The following is a 24,924-nucleotide window of genomic DNA, read 5'->3' as shown; positions in this document are numbered from 1 at the left end:
AAAATATATATATAGAAAACTTTTCAGGCCAGTCACGGTGGCTCACGCCTGTAATCCCAGCACTCTGGGAGGCCGAGGCGGGTGGATTACCTGAGGTCAGGAGCTTGAGACCAGCCTGGCTAACATGGTGAAACCCTGTCTCTACTAAAAATACAAAAAATTAGCTGGGCATGGTGGCGGACGCCTGTAGTCCCAGCTACTCAGCAGTCTGAGGCAGGAGAATCACTTGAACCCAGGAAGCCGAGGTTGCAGTGAGCGGAGATCACACCATTGCATTCCAGCTTGGGCGACAAGAGTGTAACTTGGTCTCAAGAAAATAAAATAAAATAAATTATTTTTGGCCGGGCACGGTGGCTCACGCCTGTAATCCCAGCACTTTAGGAGGCCGAGGCGAGCAGATCACCAGGTCAGGAGATGGAGACCATCCTGGCTAACATGGTGAAACCCTGTCTCTACTAAAAAAATACAAAAAAATTAGCCGGGCTTGGTGGCGGGCGCCTATAGTCCCAGCTATTCCAGAGGCTGAGGCAGGAGAATGGCGTGAACCTGGGAGGCGGAGCTTGTAGTGAGCTGAGATCGCGCCACTGCACTCCAGCCTGGGTGACAGAGCGAGACTCCGTCTCAAGACTCCCAGCCTCCTGAGTAGCTGGGACTACAGGCGCCTGGCTAATTTTTTGTATTTTTAGTAGAGCTGGGGTTTCACTGTGTTAGCCAGGATGGTCTTGATCTCCTGACTTCGTGATCCGCCCGCCTCGGCCTCCCAAAGTGCTGGGATTACAGGTGTGAGCCACCACGCCCGGAAATTATTTTCATTTTTAATTATTATCAATACATAGTGTATATAATTATGGGGTACATGTAATGTGTGGATACAGGCATACAATGTGTAATAATTGCATTATTTGTAATTGTGATTAGGGTATTCATCGCCTCAAGAATTTATCATTTCTTTGTGTTATGAACATTACAATTCCACCCTTTTAATTATTTAAAAATATGCAATAAATTATTGTTGCTGTAGTCACCCCGTTGTGCTATCAAATACTAGTTCTTCATTCATCCTATTAAGAAAAAGTGGTATTTGCTGTTATCTGATGCCTAACAAAAAAAATAAGTAAATAAATACGCAAAATAATTTTAATATAGGAACAACAGAATATTAAACCAAGTGTGAGGCGCTTAGGGCTCTATGCAATTAACTATATGGGTTGCAACCTATGAAGCTTGCTCTGAAGCTAAGAAGTTAAAGAATTTTTAAAGAGGGGAATGTCAAGGAGAGTGAAATTGGAGAACAGGCTGTTGAACTTGATGATTTGAGGTTACAGTGACTTTCAAGAGAGTGGGGTGGGGGAAAAAATCAGATCATGAGGAGTTTAAGGGTTGATTGCTTGGAGGATAAAGTACAGCACTGAGAAGTTGGGCATTTGAAGAGAGATGGTCCAGTAGTTCAGAGAGCAATTGGGTTAACGAGCAGCTGTTTTCAAATAGAGCCGACACGATCCTGTTTATTGGCTTGAATACTGAGTGGGAAAGGCTGAAGATGCAAGCAAGAGGAGTAAGTGAGGACACAAGGTTTGGAAGTGGCAAACATGTTGTGATTAACAATAACGGTAGAGAGATGATAAACTTTGCAGTCAGTCTCTGAGCCACCCTGGAGTAATGGAAGAGAGAGGATCATAAAGACACAAAAACACCAAGAGAGAAAGCGAGATGTTAAACATAGCTCCCAGTGGGCTTAATCATTAGAGAGGTTTTCAGGGTTTCAGGGATTTTTGTACTTTTTCTTTATTATACGCAAGAGGACCAGCCCCAAACATGAAAACTGATTAATTTGTGAAACTAACACTCCATGAGTTTTGTAGGACATCACCTGTAGGAGGCATTCTTGCTGTAGTTTGAAGTGATGGGGATTTAGTTAGAATTAACTGTCCATCACATGCTCTCTAATGAGGTGAATGACATCCTTGCCTTAGCTCAGCTTGTAGAGAAATACAACTGCTGGCAGAAATGAGTTCTTCCAGTGTCTTATCCCCATTTTAGTTCTATGTTTATTCTTCTGTACTTAATTCTATTACAGTGTGAAACATTTCAGGTATTTCCCCCCAAATTTATTCTATAGAAACCACCTACAGTTGTTTTCAGTTTCAGCAGAAAAAAATTCCCTTGAGGATTTCTGAATTCTAAGTTATGAGAAATAAAAGAAACACTTGTGTAAAAATTTAAAGCACATTAAAAAAAATTCCCTTTTGTTTGTTTGAGAAGGTAAAAACATTTGATGTTTTAAACATCCAAGAGGGTAAGTGAGCCCAGAGGATGGACCGCCGTTTAGTTAAGCATGAAAGGACTTTAGAATTGTCAGTTATTAACTTCTAATTTGTGTGAAAGAAACTTTGAGAACTTTCCCTTTCTGTAACTAGTAATTAAGCCATTATTCTAACAGGGGCAATTAAGGGGTGAGTGTTTAATAAAAAAATAAAAGATAATGGAAAAGACTCTACACCCCAAGACACATCAAGACAAGGAATGGCAGCAGCAGCAACAACAAAAGGAACTCAATTTGAATTCACAAAGGAAATTAGACAACCTGTTTCAACTAAAAACGAACAAACTGTTGGTGGAGAACAAAAACAGAAGATTGTTATTACTTAACTCACAAATATACATATGCAACTCTCTCTTTCAGTGGGGGAATGATCCAATCAGTATTAAAATTTTGTTGATTGTAGATTAATGTATGCCACTAAATAATTTGAGCTTTTGGGGTGTTTTATTTTGAAAATGTCATACTCTGTTAGCCTGGTTTATTTGAAAGGTAGGACAGAGAGTTGAGACAGACCTTTGCCTCATGGAAACACACTCTTCCTCCTATTATTAACATTCTTGTGCCTCTGTCACTTCTCAGAGGGCAGGGTTTAATCGTTTTAGTCTAAACTGCTTTGTCCAGGGGTTAGCACAACTCTCTCAGACGAAGCACTTAAATTTTAAGAAATGGTAATAAGACTGGATATTCTTAGAAATCTATTGATTTAAAATGCTTCCCAGTCTCTGCCCAATCCTGTCAAAGCCCTTATAAATTTAACCTGCTGCTTTTTAACAACTGATTCAACCCCAGATACTTGAGGGTTAGATATCTTATTTAGAACATGCATTTTGTGGTTCAGCAAATAAGAGTCTCGCTGCCACAGCTTATCTTACACCTTTTTGAGAATATGGGGATATATAGAAAAGCTGATGAATTCTGATAACCTAAAGTGGCGATTCCCAAGCTCTGAACTGGTTATCGGGTTGCTTATTAAAATACAAATTCTTTCAATATAATCCACAGGTAAAGAAATGAAAAATGCAAATTCTTAGGTAATCAATTTGCCACAAAGATTCAGAGTCAGTCTTTTTTTTTCTTTTTAGCAACTGATAAGGTGATCTAGGGATCAACATTTATAAAACATTGATGTTGGTTTTTTTTTTTTAACTTTCTTGCCCTGTTAACTGATGATGTAAGCTTTTTGAAGAAATAAAATGATTCAGTGAAATCTAAACTTTACATATTAGATCTGGCTCACGATTCTTTACGTAAGTCAAACTGGGGGCAATTATTAACAATATCTTCTTAACTGGCAGGAAAATCACTTTTAAAAGATTAGTAGACTTTAAATAAAGTTTTAGGCTTACATAAAAATTGGGCAGAAAGTACAGAGAGTGTCCATAGACCCCTCCTAGCCCCTCGCCCTCACTTGCCCCTATTATTAACATGTTGCACTAGTGTGGTACGTTTGTTACAACTGACAAGCCGATATGGAAAGTGACTTTTGAAATGACATGGAGAGGTTGCCCAACATATCAGTGGCTGGGCTGACGCTGGGAACAACGTCACACCCACACACTCACTTCAACAATCTCCCTGGTAATTTCTCTGGCAGAGATGTTGTGTGCAGATTAATACCATAATGACTGTAATTGTTCTGCTCCAGTATCTGAACACTAGTGGTTGCAGGACCCATTTGACTAAGCACTGGGATTGCTGGTATTTATCCTGACTCCATCTTCACTTTCCTTGCGACCTTGGACACAAGCTTTAATGGCTCAGAGCCTTAAGCGTGTAAACCTGTGAAACAGAACAACATTGCACAATATCATTAACTAATTTACACCTTGATTCTTTCTAAAGGGAAGTGAGGTGGGAGCAATGATATTAATGGTGAAGAACTGGACTGGGACAAGTTACAAACATGCTTGACTTTCCCCATAAGGATTACAGAAGGATGTTTCATTCATTCAGTCATTCATACTGTGAGACAGCCTGGGGATACTCATTTTAAAGCACAGTCCTTCCCCAACAGTCTTAGGAATAAATCCTAGAGTGGACATCTATCCCAGTGGTTAGGGGAACTTGGGTGGGGTGAGTGGAGTAGCATCTTTGGGAAGGGTTCCTTCCCCTGGAAGATGTGACTTTGTGAGCTGAGTTTTAAAGGTTGAATAGCAGTTGGCAAATTCCCTGGAGAGCGCATCTTAACTCTTTTGTGGTGAAGAACCAGCCATTTTTGTTCCCAGTCGGCCAGGTACCAATACACTGCGGCGCCGAGTGTGACTCACCACGTGAGTCTGACAACACCCAAACTGGTTTATACTCGGTTCAAAGAGTCCACTGATCATGTGCTTGGATGTCGTGGCATTATTAAATTGCTACAAAAGTTTACTCTTAATTTCTCTACTTGTTACAAGCTTTCGCTCAGCACAGGACCAAGTAGCATCTGAGGGGCACCTGGAAAGCAGATTGTTCCAACCTGCGTTCTAACAAGGTTCCCAGGTGACCCTCGCACAGCATAAAGTTAAAAGAACTGCCCTAGAGGAAACGGGACTCAGTACCAGGTGGGTTTGATCATTCGTGCATCTCAGTGCCATCTGCCATCTCTGCTTCCTTGAGGTGTAGAAAAGGGTTACATTTTTAAAGGTGATATTGGCCACGTCCCCTTCCAGTTTCAAAACTATATTTTCCCGCTGTTACGCAAACGTCTTATGCAAACCCGACTGCAGGAGAGAAAGTGAACACGGGAATGCAGCTTCCAGAAATTCTGATTAGCCTCCGTCTTCCGCTTTGATCTGGCCCCGCAAGCCAGGCAGCTCCGCTGACCGCGCTTCCTTCCCGAGATTGCTGTCTGCCGGGCTGCATTAATGAGATCCGTGTTGAGCCGGTTCCAGGGTCTGCTAAACATCAAAGGCACAAAAGAAGCCCCCAGTCCCTTCTTCTCCCCTCTAAGTGATTATTTAGTTTCTCTCTGCAGAGAGAAGAGTCAAATCCCCTGCCTACGCCTAGGTGGGGAGACCTGGGGAAACGCTTGGCCCCCTCCCGGGTCCGCTACGGAGCCCGCGGCTGCTTGGGGCGCAGAGTGGGCGGGGCCTGGTCGGGAAGGGGGCGGGGCGCCCCGCCCGGGCGGGGCCAGACGGTGTGGAAGCGCGGGCGGGGTTGGCGGAGGGCCAAGCTCCTGGGGGCGGGGCCGGCTGCGGGAGGGCGGGGCCGGCTGCGGGAGGGCGGGGCGAGGTCGCAGGGCTGCAGTCCCGCGGGCGAGAGCTGGCTGAGCCGCGGCGCGGGACTGCTCACCTCCGGAGCGCTCGCGCGGGGATCGCGGCTCCGGCTCACTTTACGGCCCGCTGTCCTCCTGCCCGCCCCGAGGGCCACTGGCCGGAGCGCAGAGGGAGGGGGCCGCGCTCGCCAGCACCTCGCCGCCTTCCCCCGCCTGGGGGAAGAATGTGCCACCAGCTGTTCTCCGCTCGCGAGCGCTGCGCCCAGTAGTGAGGAACTTGGAGGAAGAAGAGACAAAGGCTACCGTCGGGACGGGCGAGTTAGGGACTTGGGTTTGGGCGAACAAAAGGTGAGAAGGACAAGAAGGGACCGGGCGATGGCAGCAGGGGAGCCCCGCGGGCGCGCGTTCTCGGGAGTGGCGCCGTGACACGCATGGTTTCCCCGGACCCGCGGCGGCGCTGACTTCCGCGAGTCGGAGCGGCACTCGGCGAGTCCGGGACTGCGCTGGAACAATGGATAACTTCTTCACCGAGGTAAGTGCTCTCCCAGTCCGACCTGGCCTCCGGAGCCCAGGGAGGGAGGCGTCTGCCCACCACGCCGCGCGCCCTGGGTACTTTCTCCTAAGCCCTGGAGGGCGCAACTTTCTGGGAGTCTCCTGAACTCACCCCCCATCCCCCCCCGCAGAGTCTCTGATGAGTAAGCCCGGGCAGGTTTTGTTTCGTCCTGTCCCGCGCTCGCATTTTGCTCGGGGAGGTAGCGAAGGTGCGTTTCCGTTTGCGTGGGTGGCTGGCTCTCGGGGCGCCCCGGGACACCCCGCGCCAGGTGAGGCGGCGCACGCCGGGGCCCGGGCGGGGCGATCCGCCCGCTCGACTGCCCGGGTGCAGGAAGCCCAATAAAATGTTCAGCGGGGACCTGCCTTCCTCCAAGAAGGGTCTGGTCTGGTATTTCCTTTGCAAAACGTGCGGGCTTCCTGTGCAGGGGTTCAAACACTTCCAGAGGAGACGGCTTAATGAAGTGTGAGAAGGAGAGGCAAGGGTTTAATCAGTTACTGTTTTCCTTGCCTGCCGGACCTTGGAGACTTCAGTTCTTTGCTCGCCGAGAAGTGCTCTTTTAAGGCTTGGGATAACACCAGACCCTGGGATCAAAAGATCATATATTTGTGTAGAGTGTCCATGCAGATTTTGAACTCGAATGTAGAGAAAATTCGTTTAGGGCACACAATGGCTATTTTAATAGATGAAACGGATGCCCTCTTTAGGATCGTTGAGGGTGGGACACTGAAACTTAACTTGAGAGCCCTTTTTCCCCCTCTGGGATTTACTGTGGTTTCTTGGATCCCTTTTCTTTCTTGGTTGTGTTTATTTAATAAATTCTGTTTGAGGTTTGAAGTGGCTCAAAGTAAACTTAGTTGACTTGAGAGAGTCTGATGTGATTTTCGTTGAAAGCCAGGGAATGTTTTCTGAGTGCAGAACCGCCTTGGAGTCTTCCAGCAAATCAGATTGATGAGGGCTTGCCTCTGTGTTAGCCGACTTGGTTTATCTGATTTAATTGGATATAATATTTCAAGTCATTCTGCTTTCTGCGTGCTCACTGACTGTATTCTCAGACGGCTATTCATACTGGCCAAAGTGATAAATGCATTCTTGTTTAGTAGTCATATCTAGTTTTTAAAAGTGGTGTTTCAGATGTGATACCCACATTTATTGTGGAAGGAAGACTAGAAAGGAATTATCCATCAATACGTATTTTTCCTGTTTTTTTTTAAAAAAGTGAAATATATGTAATTGTGAGACGCTCGCATTTTCTAGTCCATAGACCTTTGTTTTCATGCTTGTCAAAAGGCACCAGAACTTTCTGCCAGAGTTGCACGTTGTCCAGTGGTAAAGGACCCTCCGGCTACAGTGAGTTCCGGTGTTTAATTGCTTGCATCTGTAAGAAAACGGCGGCCCTGCCCCTAGGGCAATGATTCTTAACTTTGTTGTTTTTGTGTTCTGGGTCCCTTAGAAAATCTGATGAAAATATAGAAATTTGTATTCAGTTTGCACGGATCGCACTCCTCCTGCAGCCTGTCTGAGCACCACGGGGGTCCGTGGCTCCCCTTGGGAAGAACTCTGCCCCCTAGTGCAAGTGGGGGGAACATCAGGATAATGCGCTACAGCGTCCTGATCTGTTACCCAGTGAGACTTTGACTTTTCAAAGTACTCTTTTCGTCTTGCACTGGATACCTTAGTTCAGTGTAAAGGGGCCTGGTTGTTGAATTTTATTTCTGTGATCAACATTATTTTGCAGTTGGCCATTAATGATCTTCTACTCTCTCCTCTTCATTTTGTAGACAGAATCTTAACCCAAAGATATGAGTAAGTCCTTTGCCCAGCTTTGAAGAGCTTGTTCACGAATCCAGAGACTTTTTCCTTTGCTGCTGGTGACTTTGGTATTTCTGGGAACTTTTCGCTTATTTAAGGTTATACTTTTAATCTTGTGATGTGTGTGTATTACAATATTAACTTCTAATCAGCCGTGAAAGTTCCACCCTTAAACCTAATCACTTTAAGTGGGAAGGAAGCAGGGCCAGTCAGAGAGGCTAAATAGTGAGGTATTAATTGTAGACACACTCTTAACATAGATCCCAGCTCCCCTTTCTCTCTCTTATGTCTTGTAACGGAGCATCCTTTTGTTAAATTGTCCAGTGAAGAAAATGCTGTAATGTCCTGTTAGAATAGAAACAGCGAGTGTGGGAGTGATATATTCTCCAAGGACAGCTAAATTGTTTGGCCTCCTTATCACTAAGTAGAATTCTGTTCTTTGCTAACTTTTCCCATGGTGGCTTAGGGGTAAATGACTTGTTGCTTGTTGGACAACAGTTTAAAGCCATTGCTAACAATTGGGGGAAAATTACTGAATGAGATGTTGCCTGTTTAGCTTTGTGTATGAATAACCAAATAATAAGGAAATGGGAGCTGCTTGTGATTCGCAGCTGCTATTTCTAGCTAGACCAGGGTTTCTCAAACCTGGTACCATTGCTGAGTAATTCTTTGTTGTTGGAGACCGTCCTGTGTGTTGTAGGAGGTTAAACGCATCCCTGGACTCTACTCAGTAATTGTTAACTCTGTCCCCCAAGTTGTGACAACCCGAAAGGTCTGCAGACATTGCTGAATGACGGGAGCAAAATCACTCCGAGTTGAGATCCACTGAGCTAGACCTGTGAAGCAGTTGCCTGGCGGTATTAATTCCTATTTGTGTTGCAGGCACAGCCTTGTCTGCGCTTCCTTGTTTTAAATAGGATTTGGCTGGGTGCGGTGGCTCAAGCCTGTAATCCCAGCACTTTGGGAGACCGAGGTGGGAGGATTGCTTGAGCCCAGGAGTTCAAGACCAGCCGGGGCAACATGGTGAAACCTCATCTCTACAAAACTTAGCTGAGTGTGGTGGTACGCACCTGTAGTTCCAGCCACTCTGGAGGTTGAGGTGAGCCCAGGAGGTCCAGGCTGCAGTGAGCCATGATTGCACCACTGCACTCCAGAGCAACAGACCCTGTCTCACAAAATAGAGAGACTCTTACTGCCTGCTAGATTGATTGATTAATTTGATAGATAGTTATCTTACTGCCCGCCAGGGGGAAGCTTGTAAAGCTTGTGCCAGTCAGCTGACAGCTGCTGACTTCAAAATGTTCTCCAGGATTAGAGAAACTGAGCATGCCACATTCCTCAGTTTCAGTTTCTTCATGGCCTTCATTAGAATTTTATGGCTCCCCTCGAGTTAATTGTGTGTATGCTTTGGGGAAGCTTGTTTTTTCAGCATTTCTAAGTAAGTTGTTAAGTTTACTTCAGCCAGAAACTAAGTTTAGATGTGTCTGTAACCGGAAGCAATAATAATAAAAAAGCAAACAGAAAAGGCTCAACCAGTAAAGTGGCAAGGCTACTGTGCAAACTTGTGTTGATGTGCTGAAGTGGACACTGTTTTCATGTCTTCAGGGCCAAGTACAGTGCCTGGAACATAGTAGGGGCCAATAAGTACCAAATGAACTTGACCTTTCTATTTCCCTGTTAGGCAGAGGTATGATGTATCTGCTCAAATACAAGATCACTGAGGATTATTAGTGAGACTAATCAAACACTTTGATTTTCAGAATAAATATGTAAAATGTACACAAGTAAGATACTAATACAAATCTAGAAAGCAGGTATTAATGTTTAAGGGATAAATTGTTAGTGGAAAATATTCCAGACATACCTATTTCTTACAGTCTGGTTCACTCTGGATTAGAGCAGACTTCATTCTAAAGATGTTAAGTGGAAACACCAACCTCCTCTACTTAACTTGAGAAGGGACTGTGGTTGTGTTGGTTATCTGGAGTCGTTCAAATAGCTTTTTAAGTGAGTAGAGTTCCCAAGCCAATTTTCTCCCCATTTGGTGGTATATTTTTTTGTTTGTGATCTATTGACATCTTTTCTTGTTAGAGAAAAATGTAGACATTGTTATTTTTGGCAGCTTCCTCTCCTCACCCTGGATCATGTCTCCATATGCAAAGGGGAACTGCTGAGGACTTCTTGTATCACCAATTCCTGAAGGCAACCCCTTTGATGACTAGAAAATCATATCAGGAGATTAATTGGGTCTCTTTCCCTTTTCTCACAATGGAGATATAGTGTGTTGCCTCTTCTCTGTAGTTTGAAAACATTTCTATTGTCAAGTACTCATTTTTTTTTCCCCCTGCCATGTTGGGGACAGCAAAGCCAGGGGGAGCAGCTGCAGTGGGACAGTTGTTGGAGCAGGAGCAGTAAGCTGTCTGGCTGAGGCTGGCAGGGTAGGACTGCTTCCTCACTCCATATCATGTGGCCGGCTATTCCTGCAAAATCAGGCACAAACCAGGAACAAGCTGGCGTGGGCAGGTCCTTCACTGTTTAACCAGAGTGGTGGAGGGAGAGAGCAGTGTTTGCTTTTCCAGTTCAGCTGGCTTTAAGTGGGCTCACCTTTGAGGATGTAAACCTTGAATGTGCTCTCCTGCTGTTGTGATTGGTAGGAGATGGAGTATCTTATTATTATTATTACTATTATTATTATTATTGTTTTGAGATGGAATTTTGCTCTTGTTGCCCAGGCTGGAGTGCAATGGTGCGATCTCGGCTCACCACAGCCTCCACCTCCCGGGTTCAAACGATTCTCCTGCCTCAGCCTCCCAAGTAGCTGGGATTACAGGCATGCGCCACCACGCCCGGCTAATTTTGTATTTTTAAGAGAGATGGGGTTTCTCCATGTTGGTCAGGCTGGTCTCGAACTCCCGACTTCAGGTGATCCGCCTGCCTTGGCTTCCCAAAGTGCTGGGATTACAGGCATGAGCCACCACGCCCAGCCGGAGTACCTTATTATTAATGAGTTTCAACAGTTTGGATTTAGAGTAACTGCTACATAACATTTTCATGTCACTAGCTAGTAGGGGACGTTCAAGAATGAGCCTCCGGTGAAATCTGGATTGCGCGTTTCCCCTTGCCTAACTGTCCCCAGGGTTAGTGCCAAAGCGTCCTATCTTAGCAGCAGCGCTTGGCTCCCTCCGATGGGATCTCAGCCAGATGCTCTAAATCCTGGACTTGAGCTCTCTGGTCTGTAAATGGGCATAATAGTTCCTACTTTGCATGGTTATCAGCCGAATTTGAGAGCAGACTTACAGAGTACTTAGCACATAGTAGGTGAGTAATGACAAAGCCTTGGTCCTAGTAACCCTACTTTGAAATTAAGAACAAGTGGCCCTTGGTGAATGGAATGTCAGTACTCCTGGTGCAGGGAGATCTCCACCTTAGAGCTTTTGTTCTGAGGTGGCTTCCTGTGGTGCGTTGCATTTATTTGTTTTCTCTTTTTCAGCCTGTACATTTCTGGCAGATTTTGTATTTCCAGAACTCTGTCTAAAGCATGTTCTTATTGCTTATAAAATTAAGTCCACATTCCTTAGTCTGGTTTTCAAGGCTTTCTGATCTTGTAACTCTCTCTTTTATTCTTTTCTCTCACGTGATCCTACATCAGAGGATCTGTTACCCCGTTCCACTCCATGCTTTGTGCAGGCAGGTCTCTCTGCCTATCGGATGTCCCACCTGTCTGGCTCCTTTTTGAAACTGTCTCTAACAGGTCTAGTTCATGGTGACCTCTATTCTCTTACCTCTGAACCTGGCTCTCTTTCTGCCTTGGTCTTGTTAGGAGGGATTTACTGCTGTTAGCTAGAGGCTTTACATGCTTTACAAACCTCTCCCCTTTTCAAATGAGTAAACAGCCTTGCGAGGTTAAATATCTTATTTGTAAGTAAGTTTCATCACTTCCTTGGCATTGAAATGTCCTCATGGTTGAGATTCAATCCTTGCATAACAGTTATTTTCAGATTATTTTGTGGCGGGAAGGGGAGATGCTTCTAACTTTTTTCCTTGATTATGAAGCATCCTACAGTTCTTTGAAGACAATAATAAATATGGCTAGTGTTTCTTGAATACAGTCAGCCCCGTACTCAGTATCTGTGGGTTCTGCATGTCTGGATTCAATCAACCTCTGATTGAAAATATTCAAGAAAAAAATTGCATCTGTACTGAACACGTAGACTTTTCCCCATGGATTTTGGTATCTGGGGAAGGTCTTGGAACCATTTCCCTATAGATACATAGGGACAACTGTACTTACCATGTGCCAAGCACGTTGCTGGCACTTTACATTTAGCGACTCATTTAATCCCTTGAACAACCCTATGGGAAAGGCTCTATAATTATACCCAATCCATAGATGAAGAAAGTGAGGCACAGAGAGGTTAAGTAACTGACTCAGTGTCACACAGCTAGAAAATGATAGCCAGGATTTGAACCCAGACAGGCTGTGTCCAGAGCCACAGAGAGTTCTTCACTGCCATGCTTTTCTGTCCTGTTGATGTCCTTTGCCTTAAACTTGCGTCGTCTTCTCTAGGCTCTCTGATGAAATGCCCTAGAAGTGGGCAGTTAGTAAATGATTTTCAAGTGGAAAACTGCATGGGAGTTTGGGAAAACAAGTAGTCCACACGCTAGAAATGTTGAAAACTCCGCAGGAAAATGTTCATCAGCTTTTGAACATGCTACTGATTGGCTGGGTGCAGTGGTTCACGCCTGTAATCCCAGCACTTTGGGAGGCTGAGGCGGGCGGATCATGAGGTCAGGAGATCGAGACCATCCTGGCTAACACGGTGAAACCCCGTCTCTACTAAAAATACAAAAAAGGAGCCGGGCATGGTGGCGGGCACCTGTAGTCCCGGCTACTCAGGAGGCTGAGGCAGGAGAAGGGCGTGAACCCGGGAGGCAGAGCTTTCAGTGAGCTGAGATCGCACCACCACACTCCAGCCTGGGCGACAGAGCGAGACTCCGTCACAAAACAAAACAAAACATGCCACTGATTTTTATTTGGTTTGCTTTTTGCTTAGGAAAGCCAAGTGCCTTCTGTTTCCTTGTAAAAATGTGTGTGTGTGTTTTTGCTGTTGTTGTTGTTTTTTGAGATGGAGTCTCACTCTGTCACCCAGGCTGGAGTGCAATGGTGTGATCTTGGCTCACTGCAACCTCCGTCTCCCAGGTTCAAGTGATTCTCCTGCCTCAGCCTCCCAAGTAGCTGGGACTACAGGCGCCCACCACCACACCCAGCTATTTTTTTGTCTTTTCAGTAGAGATGGGGTTTCACCTTGTTGGCCAAGATGGTCTCGATTTCCTGACCTTGTGATCTACCCGCCACAGCCCCCCAAAGTGCTGGGATTACAGGCATGAGCCGTCATGCCCGGCCCATAAAGTGTGGTTTGTAAAGCTGGTTGTTCCAACCTCATGAGGATAGTAGGAAGGTTTACATACTAAAGCACTTAGGGCCATGTGCTCATGCCTGTAATCCCAGCACTTTGGGAGGCCGAGGCAGGTGGATCACCTGAGGTCAGGAGTTTGAGACCAGCCTGGTCAACATAGTGAAACCCTGTCTCTAATAAAATACAAAAGTTAGCTGGGCGTGGTGGCATGGGCCTGTAATTGCAACTACTCAGAAGGCTGAGGCAGGAGAATCGGTTGAATCTGGGAGGCAGAGATTACGGTGAGCCACTGCACTCCAGCCTGGGTGACAGAGGGAGACTGTCTCAAAAATTGTAATAGTAATAATAAAAATATTAAAATAAAGCACTTAGAAAACAAGATGATTTGAAAAGTGTTTATTAAAAGAAAATGTGGGACTCATTTGTCTCCCTAATTCCAGCTGTCAATTAGTGAAGTGGTATTTGAGGTATTTTGATAGAATCTTGTTTTTTTTTTTTTTTTTTTTTTTTTTTTTTTTCAATGAGACGGAGTCTTGCTCTGTCACCCAGGCTGGAGTGCAGTGGCGCGATCTCCGCTCACTGCAAGCTCTGCCTCCCGGGTTCACGCCATTCTCCTGCCTCAGCCTCGCCGAGTAGCTAGGGCTACAGGCGCCTGCCACCACGCCCAGCTAATTTTTTGTATTTTTTTTTAGTAGAGACGGGGTTTCACCGTGGTTTCGATCTCCTGACCTCGTGATCCGCCCGCCTCGGCCTCCCAAAGTGCTGGGATTACAAGCGTGAGCCACCGCGCCCAGCCTGAATCTTGTTTTTCAGTTAAAGATTCTGAGTGCTGGCTGGGCGCGGTGGCTCACGCCTGTAATCCCAGCACTTTGGGAGGTCGAGGCGGGCGGATCACGAGGTCAGGAGATCGAGACCATCCTGGCTAACACGGTGAAACCCCGTCTCTACTAAAAATACAAAAAATTAGCCGGGCATGGTGGCGGGCACCTGTAGTGCCAACTACTCAGGAGGCTGAGGCAGGAGAATGGCGTGAACCCGGGAGGCGGAGCTTGCAGTGAGCCGAGATTGTGCCACTGCACTCCAGCCTGGGGGACAGAGCAAGACTCTGTCTCAATAAACAAACAAACAAACAAAAGAAAATACCATAAGCAAAAGACACAAAGAAGCTCCCATGGTGTGGCTCTTCATGTTTTGTGGTAGATGCATTGAGACCTTTTTTCTATGCCTTCATATATATGTTTCTGATAAAACACACCTGTAACATTTTTTACTAAAGAGTTGATTGAGAAAAGCTTTAAATATCATTTGTGGGGCCAGAGGCAAGAGTACAAATTCAGGCCCCATATCACATATCTAAACATTTAAAAGTTATAAACCATGCTTACAGATTGGTAAATAAGATGACTTCTAGTCTGCCTGGACAAATACATCTGTCATTAGGACAGAATCAACAAACATGTTTCAAGCTATGGATTTTATTGCTGAAAGTCAGCAAAATATCAAACATGAGTGAATTTAATTACAGTTGCCTATGTCTGGGTGTTGATGTTTCATGAGTAATAAATACGTATACTGCATAGTATATTTTTCATAAATCTATTTTTCTTGTCCATATTTTGGCAAACTCACTGGTTATGTGGTTAGTCAAGATTTTCACAATAGTTTGTTTTATGGACAATAATACCGTGGTGGAGAACCTTTCTTTGTGGTTCTTAGATTGTTCTTTTTTTTTTTGCTGGGACAGAGTCTCGCTCTTTCGCCCAGGCTGGAATGTAGTGGCGCAGTTTTGGCTCACTGCAACCTCCACCTCCTGAGTTCAAGCAATCCTCCTGCCTCAGCCTCCCACATAGCTGGGATTACAAGTGTGTGCCACCATGCCTGGCTAATTTTTGTATTTTCAGTAGAGACGGGGTTTCATCATGTTGGCCAGGCTGATCTCAAGCTTGTGACCCCCATTGATCCACTAGCCTTGGCCTCCTGAAGTTCTGGGATTACAGGCATGAGCCACCCCACCTGGCCAGATTGTTCTTTTCTTAATCTAAGTCTAGAGATGGCCTGCTTTGCTGAGGCAGGACAGTAGTTACTGACATTGTCAACGAAATTCATACAGCAGTATTTAGATTAAAAAAAGAATGAGATTGCATGTGATAGATTATTGATTTTAAGAAGTACTCCGAAGTTTTAATTTCATCATCCAGATTGAATATCCGTAATCTGAAAATCCAAAATTTGAAATGCTTCCAAATTGGAAACTTTGAAAAAATATTTATGGTTAATTGATACATATTAGATTTACATGTTTTCCAGGTACATGTGATCATTTGATACTTTCATATAATCACATCAGGGTCATTGGGATATCCATTACCTTAAATTGTTTTTGTTTTTTTTTTTTGAGACGGAGTCTCGCTCTGTCCCCCAGGCTGGAGTGCAGTGGCGCGATCTCGGCTCACTGCAAGCTCCGCCTCCCGGGTTCACGCCATTCTCCTGCCTCAGCCTCCCGAGTAGCTGGGACTACAGACACCCGCCACCATGCCCGGCTAATTTTTTATATTTTTAGTAGAGACGGGGTTTCACCGTTTAGCCAGGATGATCTTGATCTACTGACCTCGTGATCCACCCGCCTTGGCCTCCCAAAGTGCTGGGATTACAGGCGTGAGCCACCGCGCCCGGCCCCCTTAAATTGTTATCTTTATGCTAGGGTTATTCAAATTATCCTCTTCTAGGTATTTTGAAATGTACAATCAATTAACGTTAACCATAGCCACTCTATTGAGTGCCGAAATGACACTCAAAGAAAATGCTGTTTGGAGCATTTTGGAGTTTGGATTTTTGGATTAGGGATGCTGAACTGGTGTATTGCAAATATTCCAAATTCTGAAACACTTTTGGCACCAAGCCTTCTGGATAAGAGATAACCAAGCATTCTGTGTAAGTCATTATTATTGATATTGTGATTTATCACCATTTCTTAAATCAGGTATTTCTGAGGTTCTTTATAACTTTTCAATGCTGTGTATGTTATAAAGAAAACTGAGGCCGGGCATGGTGGCTCATGCCTGTTACCTCAGCACTTTGGGATGCCGAGGCGGGTGGATCACCTGAGGTCAGGAGTTCGAGACCAGCCTGGCCAACAAGGTGAAACCTCATCTCTACTAAAAGACAAAAATTAGCCAGATGTGGTAGCATGTGCCTGTAATCCCAGCTACTTGGGAAGGCTGAGGCAGGAAAATCACTTGAACCCAGGAGGCAGAGGTTGCAGTGAGCCGAGACTGGACCACTTACTCTTACTTAGTCTATTGTCTGGGCAACCCAGGAATATACCGTAATGCATGTACCATAATGCATATTGGCCAGAAAATGGTCTGTATGAAATGTTTGGGATTAGGTCTATGTGAATCTTTTCCTTCTCAGTCAGCAGATGTTTTATTTCATTCTGATTTTTAAATGTTCTCTTCAGTTATTACTTTTGTTGCATGTTTCACATCCAGGTCCTTTCTGATTGAGGAAAAGTTTTCTCTAAAATTATTGAACACATTGGTTAAGTGTAATGGCCAAATTATTTCTGTTTGGGTTTTGGGAAACTTTTGCTAATATTATTAATAGTAAGTGATAGGCTGGGCGCAGTGGCTCACGCCTGTAATCCCAGCACTTTGGGAGGCCGAGGCGGGCGGATCACGAGGTCAGGAGATCGAGACCATCCTGACTAACACGGTGAAAACCCATCTCCACTAAAAAATACAAAATATTAGTCGGATGTGGTAGCGGCACCTGTAGTCCCAGCCACTTGGGAGGCTGAGGCAGGAGAATGGCATGAACCCGGGAGGCGGAGCTTGCAGTGAGCCGAGATCATGCCACACTCCAGCCTGGGTGACAGAGCGAGACCCTGTCTCAAAAAAAAAAAAAAAAAAAAAAAAGTGATAAAGTGATAGTTGATACCAAATAACTCCTGCCAATAGAAATTCAAAATTAATATTGCTTTCCACCCACGACCATGATTTGTACTTTATTTAAGGAATTTCTGCATGTTTACTTATTTTTTTGCCGTTTTGATGTGCAGGGGTGTCAGGGTCCAAGAGTAGTCTGCCCATTCTTCCTGTGGATATATCATCAATTATATGACGATTTTAGGTTGTTTCTAGAAAACAGCACATGAACGTTTTTGTACCTAAGTCATTGCATGCCTATTTGATTATTTCCTGAGGATTAAAATTTCCCGGGAGTGGAAATGTTGGATCACAAAGTTTGCAGATCCTTATTTGGATTATTTGGCAGTGGAAGTTTCATGAGAGGTGTCAGTGCAGCTGGCAGCTGCACAGCTGAGATACCCTGTCACCATGTATTTATGACCCTGGGGATTTTGTAACTCCTTACTAGAAGCTTAAGGAAATACACTGATTAGCAGAGGAAGTTAGCTCATGATACTAGATTTTCGTTTCCATTTTTAGGTCTTCTGTGAACCAGGAGAGGCCATCTTTTCTGTTAATTGCAAACAAGGCTCTTGATTCACATGCTCTATCTCATCCCCCAGCATGGTTGTTGATGTTCATTTAATGCCAAAGCACACTCAAGGGACTAGGCTGTACACTGCCTGGGGAGCCAGTGGACATTCATTTAGAGAATTATTTGTATGGATTCTTACTTTATTTTTTTGAGACAGCATCTCCGTCGTTTAGGCTGGAGTGCGGTGGTACAGTCATGGCTCACTGCAGCCTTGATCTCTTTGGCTCAAGCGATCCTCCCACCTCAGCCTCCTGAGTAGCTGGGACCACAGGCCTGTGCCACCTCGCCTGGCTAATTTTTAAATTTTTTGTAGAGATGAGGGCTCCCTGTTTTGCCCAGGCTGGTCTCGAACTCTTGAGCTCAAGGGATTCTTCCCCTTTGGCCTCCTAAAGTGCTGGGACTATAAGTGCAAGCCATCTCACCTGGCCAATTTTTCTGATTTTTATTTCTTTGCATTGTGGTATCCTTGTGAGTTAACCCTAGGCAACAACAGTTATTATGTCGTGGTGGTTCACATGTTAGGTGGCCAGGATGTTAGGGAGTGTGTGTGTGTGTGTGTGTGTGTGTGTGTGTGTGCGTGCGGGGGGGGTGTTGTGTGTGGGTATGGGTGTGTTTAAGGCTTATTATTTATTAACCTAGGAAATCTTTCTGGACTTTGAAATAAGAGTTTAGTGCCAGGTGGCCAGACGCGGTGGCTCCCGCCTGTAATCCCAGCACTTTGGGAGGCCGAGAGGGGTGGATCACTAGGTCAGGAGATGGAGACCATCCTGGCTAACACGGTGAAACCCTGTCTCTACTAAAAATACCAAAAAATTAGCTGGGTGTGGTGGCGGGCACCTATAGTCCCAGCTACTTGGGAGGCTGAGGCAGGTGAATGGCATGAACCTGGGAGGCAGAGCTTGCAGTGAGCTGAGATCGTGCCACTACACTCCACCCTGGGCAACGGAGCGAGATTCCGCCTCAAAAAAAAAGAGAATTTAGTGCCAGGTGAAAATACACTACATCTATAAAAATGTATGTACCATTGTCATTTAAATTGTCATTTAATACAGGTTTACTTCTGTTTATTTCTACCCATGTTTTGTTCTCATGATGTGACCCAGGGGGATTTAGCAGTTGAAGGCTGAAGAAACTAGAACTCTCGTTGAAATTGGGCAACGTACTATTGCAGAAAAAAGCACAAGTTCACCCTCCCCTCCCCTCCCCTCCCCTCCCCTCCTCTCCCCTCCCCTCTTCTCTTTTTCCTTTTCTTTCTTTTTTGAGATAGAGTCTTGCTCTGACTCTGAAGCTGGAGTGCAGTGGCACTATCAGCTCACTGCAGCCTCCACCTCCCAGGCTCAAGGGATCCTCTTGCCTCAGCCTCCCAAGTAGCTAGGACCACAGGCATGCGCCACCTCGCCCAACTAATTTTCTTTTCTTTTTTTTTTTTTTTTTTTTGAGACGGAGTCTCGCTCTGTCACCGAGGCTGGAGTGTGGTGGCGTGATCTTGGCTCACTGCAAGCTCCGCCTCCCGGGTTCACGCCATTCTCCTGCCTCAGCCTCTCTGAGTGGCTGGGACTACAGGCACCCGCCACCACGCCCGGCTAATTTTTTTGTATTTTTAGTAGAGACAGGGTTTCACCGTGGTCTCAATATCCTGACCTCGTGATCCGCCCGCCTTGGCCTCCCAAAGTACTGGGATTACAAGCGTGAGCCACCGCGCCCGGCCTCGCCCAGCTAATTTTCAAATTTTTTGTAGAGATAAGGTCTCACTATGTTGCCCATGCTGGTCTTGAACTCCTGGGCCTAAGCTGTCCTCCCTCCTCAGCCTCCCAGAGTGCTGGGATTACAGGTGTAAGCTATCACATATGGCTGAGCACAAGTTTGTAAAACCCACCTGTCCAGATGGCTGAGCTAACCATTCTCAGAAACAAAACTACAACCCTAGAGCAGATACATGAACACTTTGCCTTGGCCCAGGATCCTGAAGACAGTGACCATGGACCTGCTGGCTAGCCTTGCCTCCTCTGATGCCTGCTGCAGCTCATACTCTCCTCTCCTGACCCTAGAGGTTGCTGAATGGGTCACACACTCCTTTTAGACCAGCAACATATTGAGCTGTTTCAGCCTTCCCTTGCACTTCATTTTCTAGAGAGCCACTTATCTATTTGGATCTTACTTATATCTCCCCAAATTTGTTACTGTTGTTGTTTTATCTCTCTGAAACTTTGCTGTCACAAGCTGGATTCTCTTAACATCTGATTATCTGATCATTGCAGGGGGTTGGAGCTAAGGGCCAAGGTGTGCAGTGCTCTGGGAGTTTTCCCCCTCGGATTCTCAGATGTGGGCACATGTGCCCTTTTTTCAGATCTTCGGAACCCTGGCACCCTTGATTTTTTTTTTTTTTTGAGACGGAGTCTCACTCTGTCACCCAGGCTGGAGTGCAGTGGTGGGATCTTGGCTCACTGCAGCCTCTGCCTCCTGGGTTTCAGTGATTCGCCTGCCTCAGCCTCCCGAGTAGGTGGGGTTACAGGCACGCACCACCACGCCTGGCTAATTTTTGTGTTGTTTTTTTTTTTTTTTTGAGACGGAATCTCGCCCTGTCGCCCAGGCTGGAGTGCAGTGGCGCGATCTTGGCTCACTGCAAGCTCCGCCTCCCGGGTTCACGCCATTCTCCTGCCTCAGCCTCTCCAAGTAGCTGGGACTACAGGCACCCGCCACCACGCCCGGCTAATTTTTTTGTATTTTTTAGTAGAGACGGGGTTTCACCGTGGTTTCAATCTCCTGACCTCGTGATCCGCCCGCCTCGGCCTCCCAAAGTGCTGGGATTACAAGCGTGAGCCAACGCGCCCGGCCCTAATTTTTGTATTTTTAGTAGAGATGGGGTTTACCATGTTGGCCAGGGTGGTCTCGAACTCCTGACCTCAGGTGATCCACCTGCCTCAGCCTCCCAAAATGCTAGGATTACAGGTGGGAGCCACTGTGCCCGGCCCCCTTGACGTTTTTGGCTAGATCAGTCTTTGTTGCAGTGGTGGGTGGGGGCGGTAGTGGCTGTCCTGCATATGGTAGGATTCTGAGCAGCCTCCCTGGCCTTGAATCACTAGATGCCAGGAACATAACCTCACCTCCTGGTTGTGACAACCAACTGTCTTCAGACATCACTAGGAGGCAAAATTGCTCCCAGTTGAGAACAACTGCATCATGTCTGTACTCTTAGGGCCACAGATTAAACTTGATAGTATTTTTTTGATCTTCCTCATCTCCACTGTTTCCTTTCTTTTTTTTCTTTTCTTTTTTCAGACCCTGAATTCCAGCAGATCTACTGTTTCCTAATGGCCTTTCACAGTAGTAAATGTGTGGGAGACCACACATTTATCACTGTTGAAATTTTATTCTTTAGGATCCAAACTCTCCCCATAAGGTTTGGGCATTTACAATCATTATTTACTGTCTGAGTCATGTGTTCAGTTGTTCAGCCTAGTTAGAATATTCCTGGCCAGCTGGAACCACTGCCCTAAGGCTTTCATTGGTCCCCGTTCTCAGACCCCTCAACCCCTAAGTGCTTTTTTAGGTCCTTTCCCTAGAGTGTTAAAGAAATATTTATTGTACTGAGTAATTAAACTGACAATTGTTCTCCACTAGGAAAAAGAAGGTCATATTCTCTCGTAAAGCTTTGAGGGCATGTCAAGTTATGTCAAGGTAAATTATATCTGCTGCCTTCTCCCACATATATGTTGTATAGTTTTATTCTGGTATACGTTTATTTTATTTTATTTTATCTTATGTTATTTTTTGAGATGGAGTATCGCTCTGTCACCTAGGCTGGAGTGCAGTGGTGTGATCTTGGCTCACTGCAACTTCCACCTCTCGGGTTCAAGTGATTCTCCTGCCTCAGCCTGCCGAGCAGCTGGGATTACAGGCACCCGCCACCACGCCCCAGCTAATTTTTGTATTTTAGTAGAGATGGGGTTTCACCATGTTGGTCAGGCTGGTCTGGAACTCCTGACCTCAAGTGATTCGCCCATGTCAGCCTCCCAAAGTGCTGGGATTACAGGCGTGAGCCACCGTACCCGGCCTATTCTGGTATCCATTTTAAAAAGAAGTCTAGACTCAGAAGTCACCCAAATAGTACAGAGAGGCCCTTTCTGTGTACCTGCCACATCCCTGGTGGTGATATCTTACATAACAAAATACAGTGTTAAAATCAGGAAATTGACATTCCTGCAGTCTACAGGCCTTATTCATGTTTCGCCAGTTTTGCATGCATGCATTTTTTATGTGTGTGTGTGATTCTGAACAGTGTTATCACATGTGTAGACTTGTACAACCACCAGCAGTCACAATACAGAACTGTTCCATGACAGTCCCTTGGGCTCACCTTTGGTGGCACCCCAGCCTCCCTCCCTCTAACCCCCAGCACCTACTTCTTTTTTCTCCTTCTCCATAGTTTTGTTATTTGAGAGTATTGTAGAAATGGAATCGATCAGTACATATTCTTTTGAGATGGACTTTTTTCACTCAGTGCCTTTGCCGCCCATCCATGTTGGTACACGTGCCAGTTTTGTTCCTTTTTTATTATTAAGTAATATTACATTGTTCAGGAACACTTTTATTTTGTTTATCTTATTTGCTTTTTTGAGATGGAGTCATACTCTGTTGCTCAGGCTGGAGTGCAGTGGCGCAGTGTCGGTTCACTGCAGTCTCTGCCTCCCGGGTTCAAGTAATTCTCCTGCCTCAGACTCCCGAGTAGCTGGGTTTACAGGCATGTGCCACCAAGCCCAGCTAATTTTTTTTTTTTTTTTTTTTTTTTTTTTTTTTGAGACTGAGTCTTGCTCTGTCACCAGGCTGGAGTGCAGTGGTGCAATCTCAGCTTACCACAGTCTCCGCCTCCCGGGTTCAAGTGATTCTCCTGCCTCAGCCTCCCCAGTAGCTGGGACTACAGGCATGTGTCACCATGCCCAGATAATTTTTGTATTTTTAGTAGAGATGGGGTTTCTTTTTTTTTTTTTTTTTTTTTTTTTTGAGACGGAGTTTCTCTCTTGTTGCCCAGGCTGGAGTGCAATGGCGCGATCTCGGCTCACCGCAACCTCCGCCTCCCAGGTTCAAGCAATTCTCCTACCTCAGCCTCCCGAGTAGCTAGGATTACAGGCATGCACCACAATGCCCGGCTAATTTTTTTGTATTTTTAGTAGAGATGGGGTTTCTCCATGTTGAGGCTGGTCTCGAACTCCCGACCTCCGGTGATCCACCCACCTCGGCCTCCCAAAGTGCTGGGATTACAGGCGTGAGCCACCACGCCTGGCCCGAGACGGGGTTTCACCATGTTGGCCAGGATGGTCTTGATCTCTTGACCTCGTGATCCACCTGCCTTAGCCACCCAAAGTGCTGGGATTACAGGTGTGAGCCACCACACCCGGCCTAATTTTTGTGTTTTTAGTAGAGATAGGGTTTCTCCATGTTGGCCAGGCTGGTCTCAAACTCCTGACCTCAGGTGATCCACCTGCCTCGGCCTCCCAAAGTGCTGGGATTACAGGTGTGAGCCACCGTGCCCAGCCTGAATGTTTATTTATTCCGTTATTTAACTTGTGAAAGTTTATTGGACACTTACCATGGGCTAGGACTGTGCTGAGCTTTTTACATGTGTTAATTCATTTAATCTGCTTGGTAGTCCTAAGTGATTGTATTCTTTATATCTTTATTTTATGTATGAGAACACAGTCTTAGAGAAGGGAGGTAGTCTGCTCAAGTTCACACAGCTGGGAAGTGATAGAGCCAGGATATGAGGCCAAAGAGCTCTAGCTCCATGAACTCATTTGGAGGGGAAGGCAGTTGTTCTGGTAGATTTTTGTTTGTTTGTTTTGTTTTTGAGATGGAGTCTTGTTCCATTGCCCAGGCTGGAGTGCAGTGGCACGATCTGTGCTCACTGCAATCTCCGTCTCCTGGGTTCAAGAGATTCTCATGCCTCAGCCTCCTGAAGAGCTTACAGGTGCCCGCCACCACGCCCAGCTAATTTTTGTGTTTTTAGTAGAGACAGGGTTTCAGCATGTTGGCCAGTCTGGTCTTGAACTCCTGACCTCAAGTGATCCCTCCTGCCTTGGCCTCTCAAAGTGCTGGGATTACAGGCGTGAGCTATCACACCTGGCCGTTCTGGTAGGTTTTTGAAGTTGGAGGGATAGAGACTGTGTGGAAGTCTTCAGGAATGCATATTTGCTTCTCCACACAGAGCTAAACAGTCAGGTAATACAAGTCCAAAAGGAATTAGCTGATTTCTGCCAGTGACTGGGACAAAGAATAGAAATTTTCCTATAGCCAAGCAAAAGCAGAAACATAGACTTTCTGCTTATTTTTGTGATGACAGCAACTGCACACTCATCCTGAGTGAGTGGCATGAGTAAGTGATCCCTGTTCAGAGTGAAGGCTCGAAAAATAGTTTCAGTGGGCCAGGCGCGGTGGCTCACGCCTGTAATCCCAGCACTATGGGAGGCCGAGGCAGGCAGATCACCTGAGGTCGGGAGTTTGAGACCAGCCTGATCAACATGGAGAAACTCTGTCTCTACTAAAAATACAAAAATTAGCCAGGCGTGGCGGCACATGCCTGTGATCCCAGCTATTCGGGAGGCTGAGGCAGGAGAATCACTTGAACCCAGGAGGCGGAGGTTGCAGTGAGCTGAGATTGCACCATTACATTCCAGTCTGGGCAACAAGAGCGAAACTCTGTATCAAAAAAAAAGAAAAGAAAAATAGTTTCAGTGAAATTTTGTATTTCCAGGGAGCATCCGTGTGGAATGCCAAGGCCACACTGAATTTCATCAGTGATTTTTTTGGAGTTTTGTCTATTTCTGGTAAACTCCAGCTTCCATGAAGCAATGTTGAGGGAAAGTGTATTTACTTTGGAATCTATATGCAGTTTGTAAATCTTGCTTGTAATCCACTGAGCTGATGCTCTGTCTGCCTTGTAGATGGAAGTGACATGCAGCTGTCTAGACAGCTTTGGGCTTTTGGACTGTTCATATCTTCCTTACCCATTAAACTTGAAACTGTTTCTTTCAAGTTTAATGATAAAAATTTTAAGAAACTATTTTGGAAATTGACCCTCCTTCTAGTGGTGTGAGACTTTAAAAGGTGATGGATGGTTTACATTTAA

General features: G+C 45.5%; 1 protein-coding gene across 1 annotated transcript in view; it reads left to right on the top strand.

The window, feature by feature from the left end:
- The first annotated feature begins 5,549 nt into the window (after positions 1-5,549).
- The window catches only part of MYO10 (myosin X), a 274,349-nt gene continuing 254,974 nt past the window's right edge, over positions 5,550-24,924 (top strand). The window contains exon 1 of the mRNA XM_003263177.3: positions 5,550-6,051. Coding sequence (XP_003263225.3) covers positions 6,031-6,051 — 21 coding nt within the window. The 5' untranslated portion in view covers positions 5,550-6,030. The remainder of the gene's footprint in view (positions 6,052-24,924) is intronic.

The sequence above is a fragment of the Nomascus leucogenys genome, chromosome 6 (assembly GCF_006542625.1).
Source record: "Nomascus leucogenys isolate Asia chromosome 6, Asia_NLE_v1, whole genome shotgun sequence".
Classification (NCBI taxonomy): Eukaryota; Metazoa; Chordata; class Mammalia; order Primates; family Hylobatidae; genus Nomascus; species Nomascus leucogenys.
Note: the sequence above shows the minus strand (reverse complement) of the source record. Positions and strands in the feature narration are given on the sequence as shown.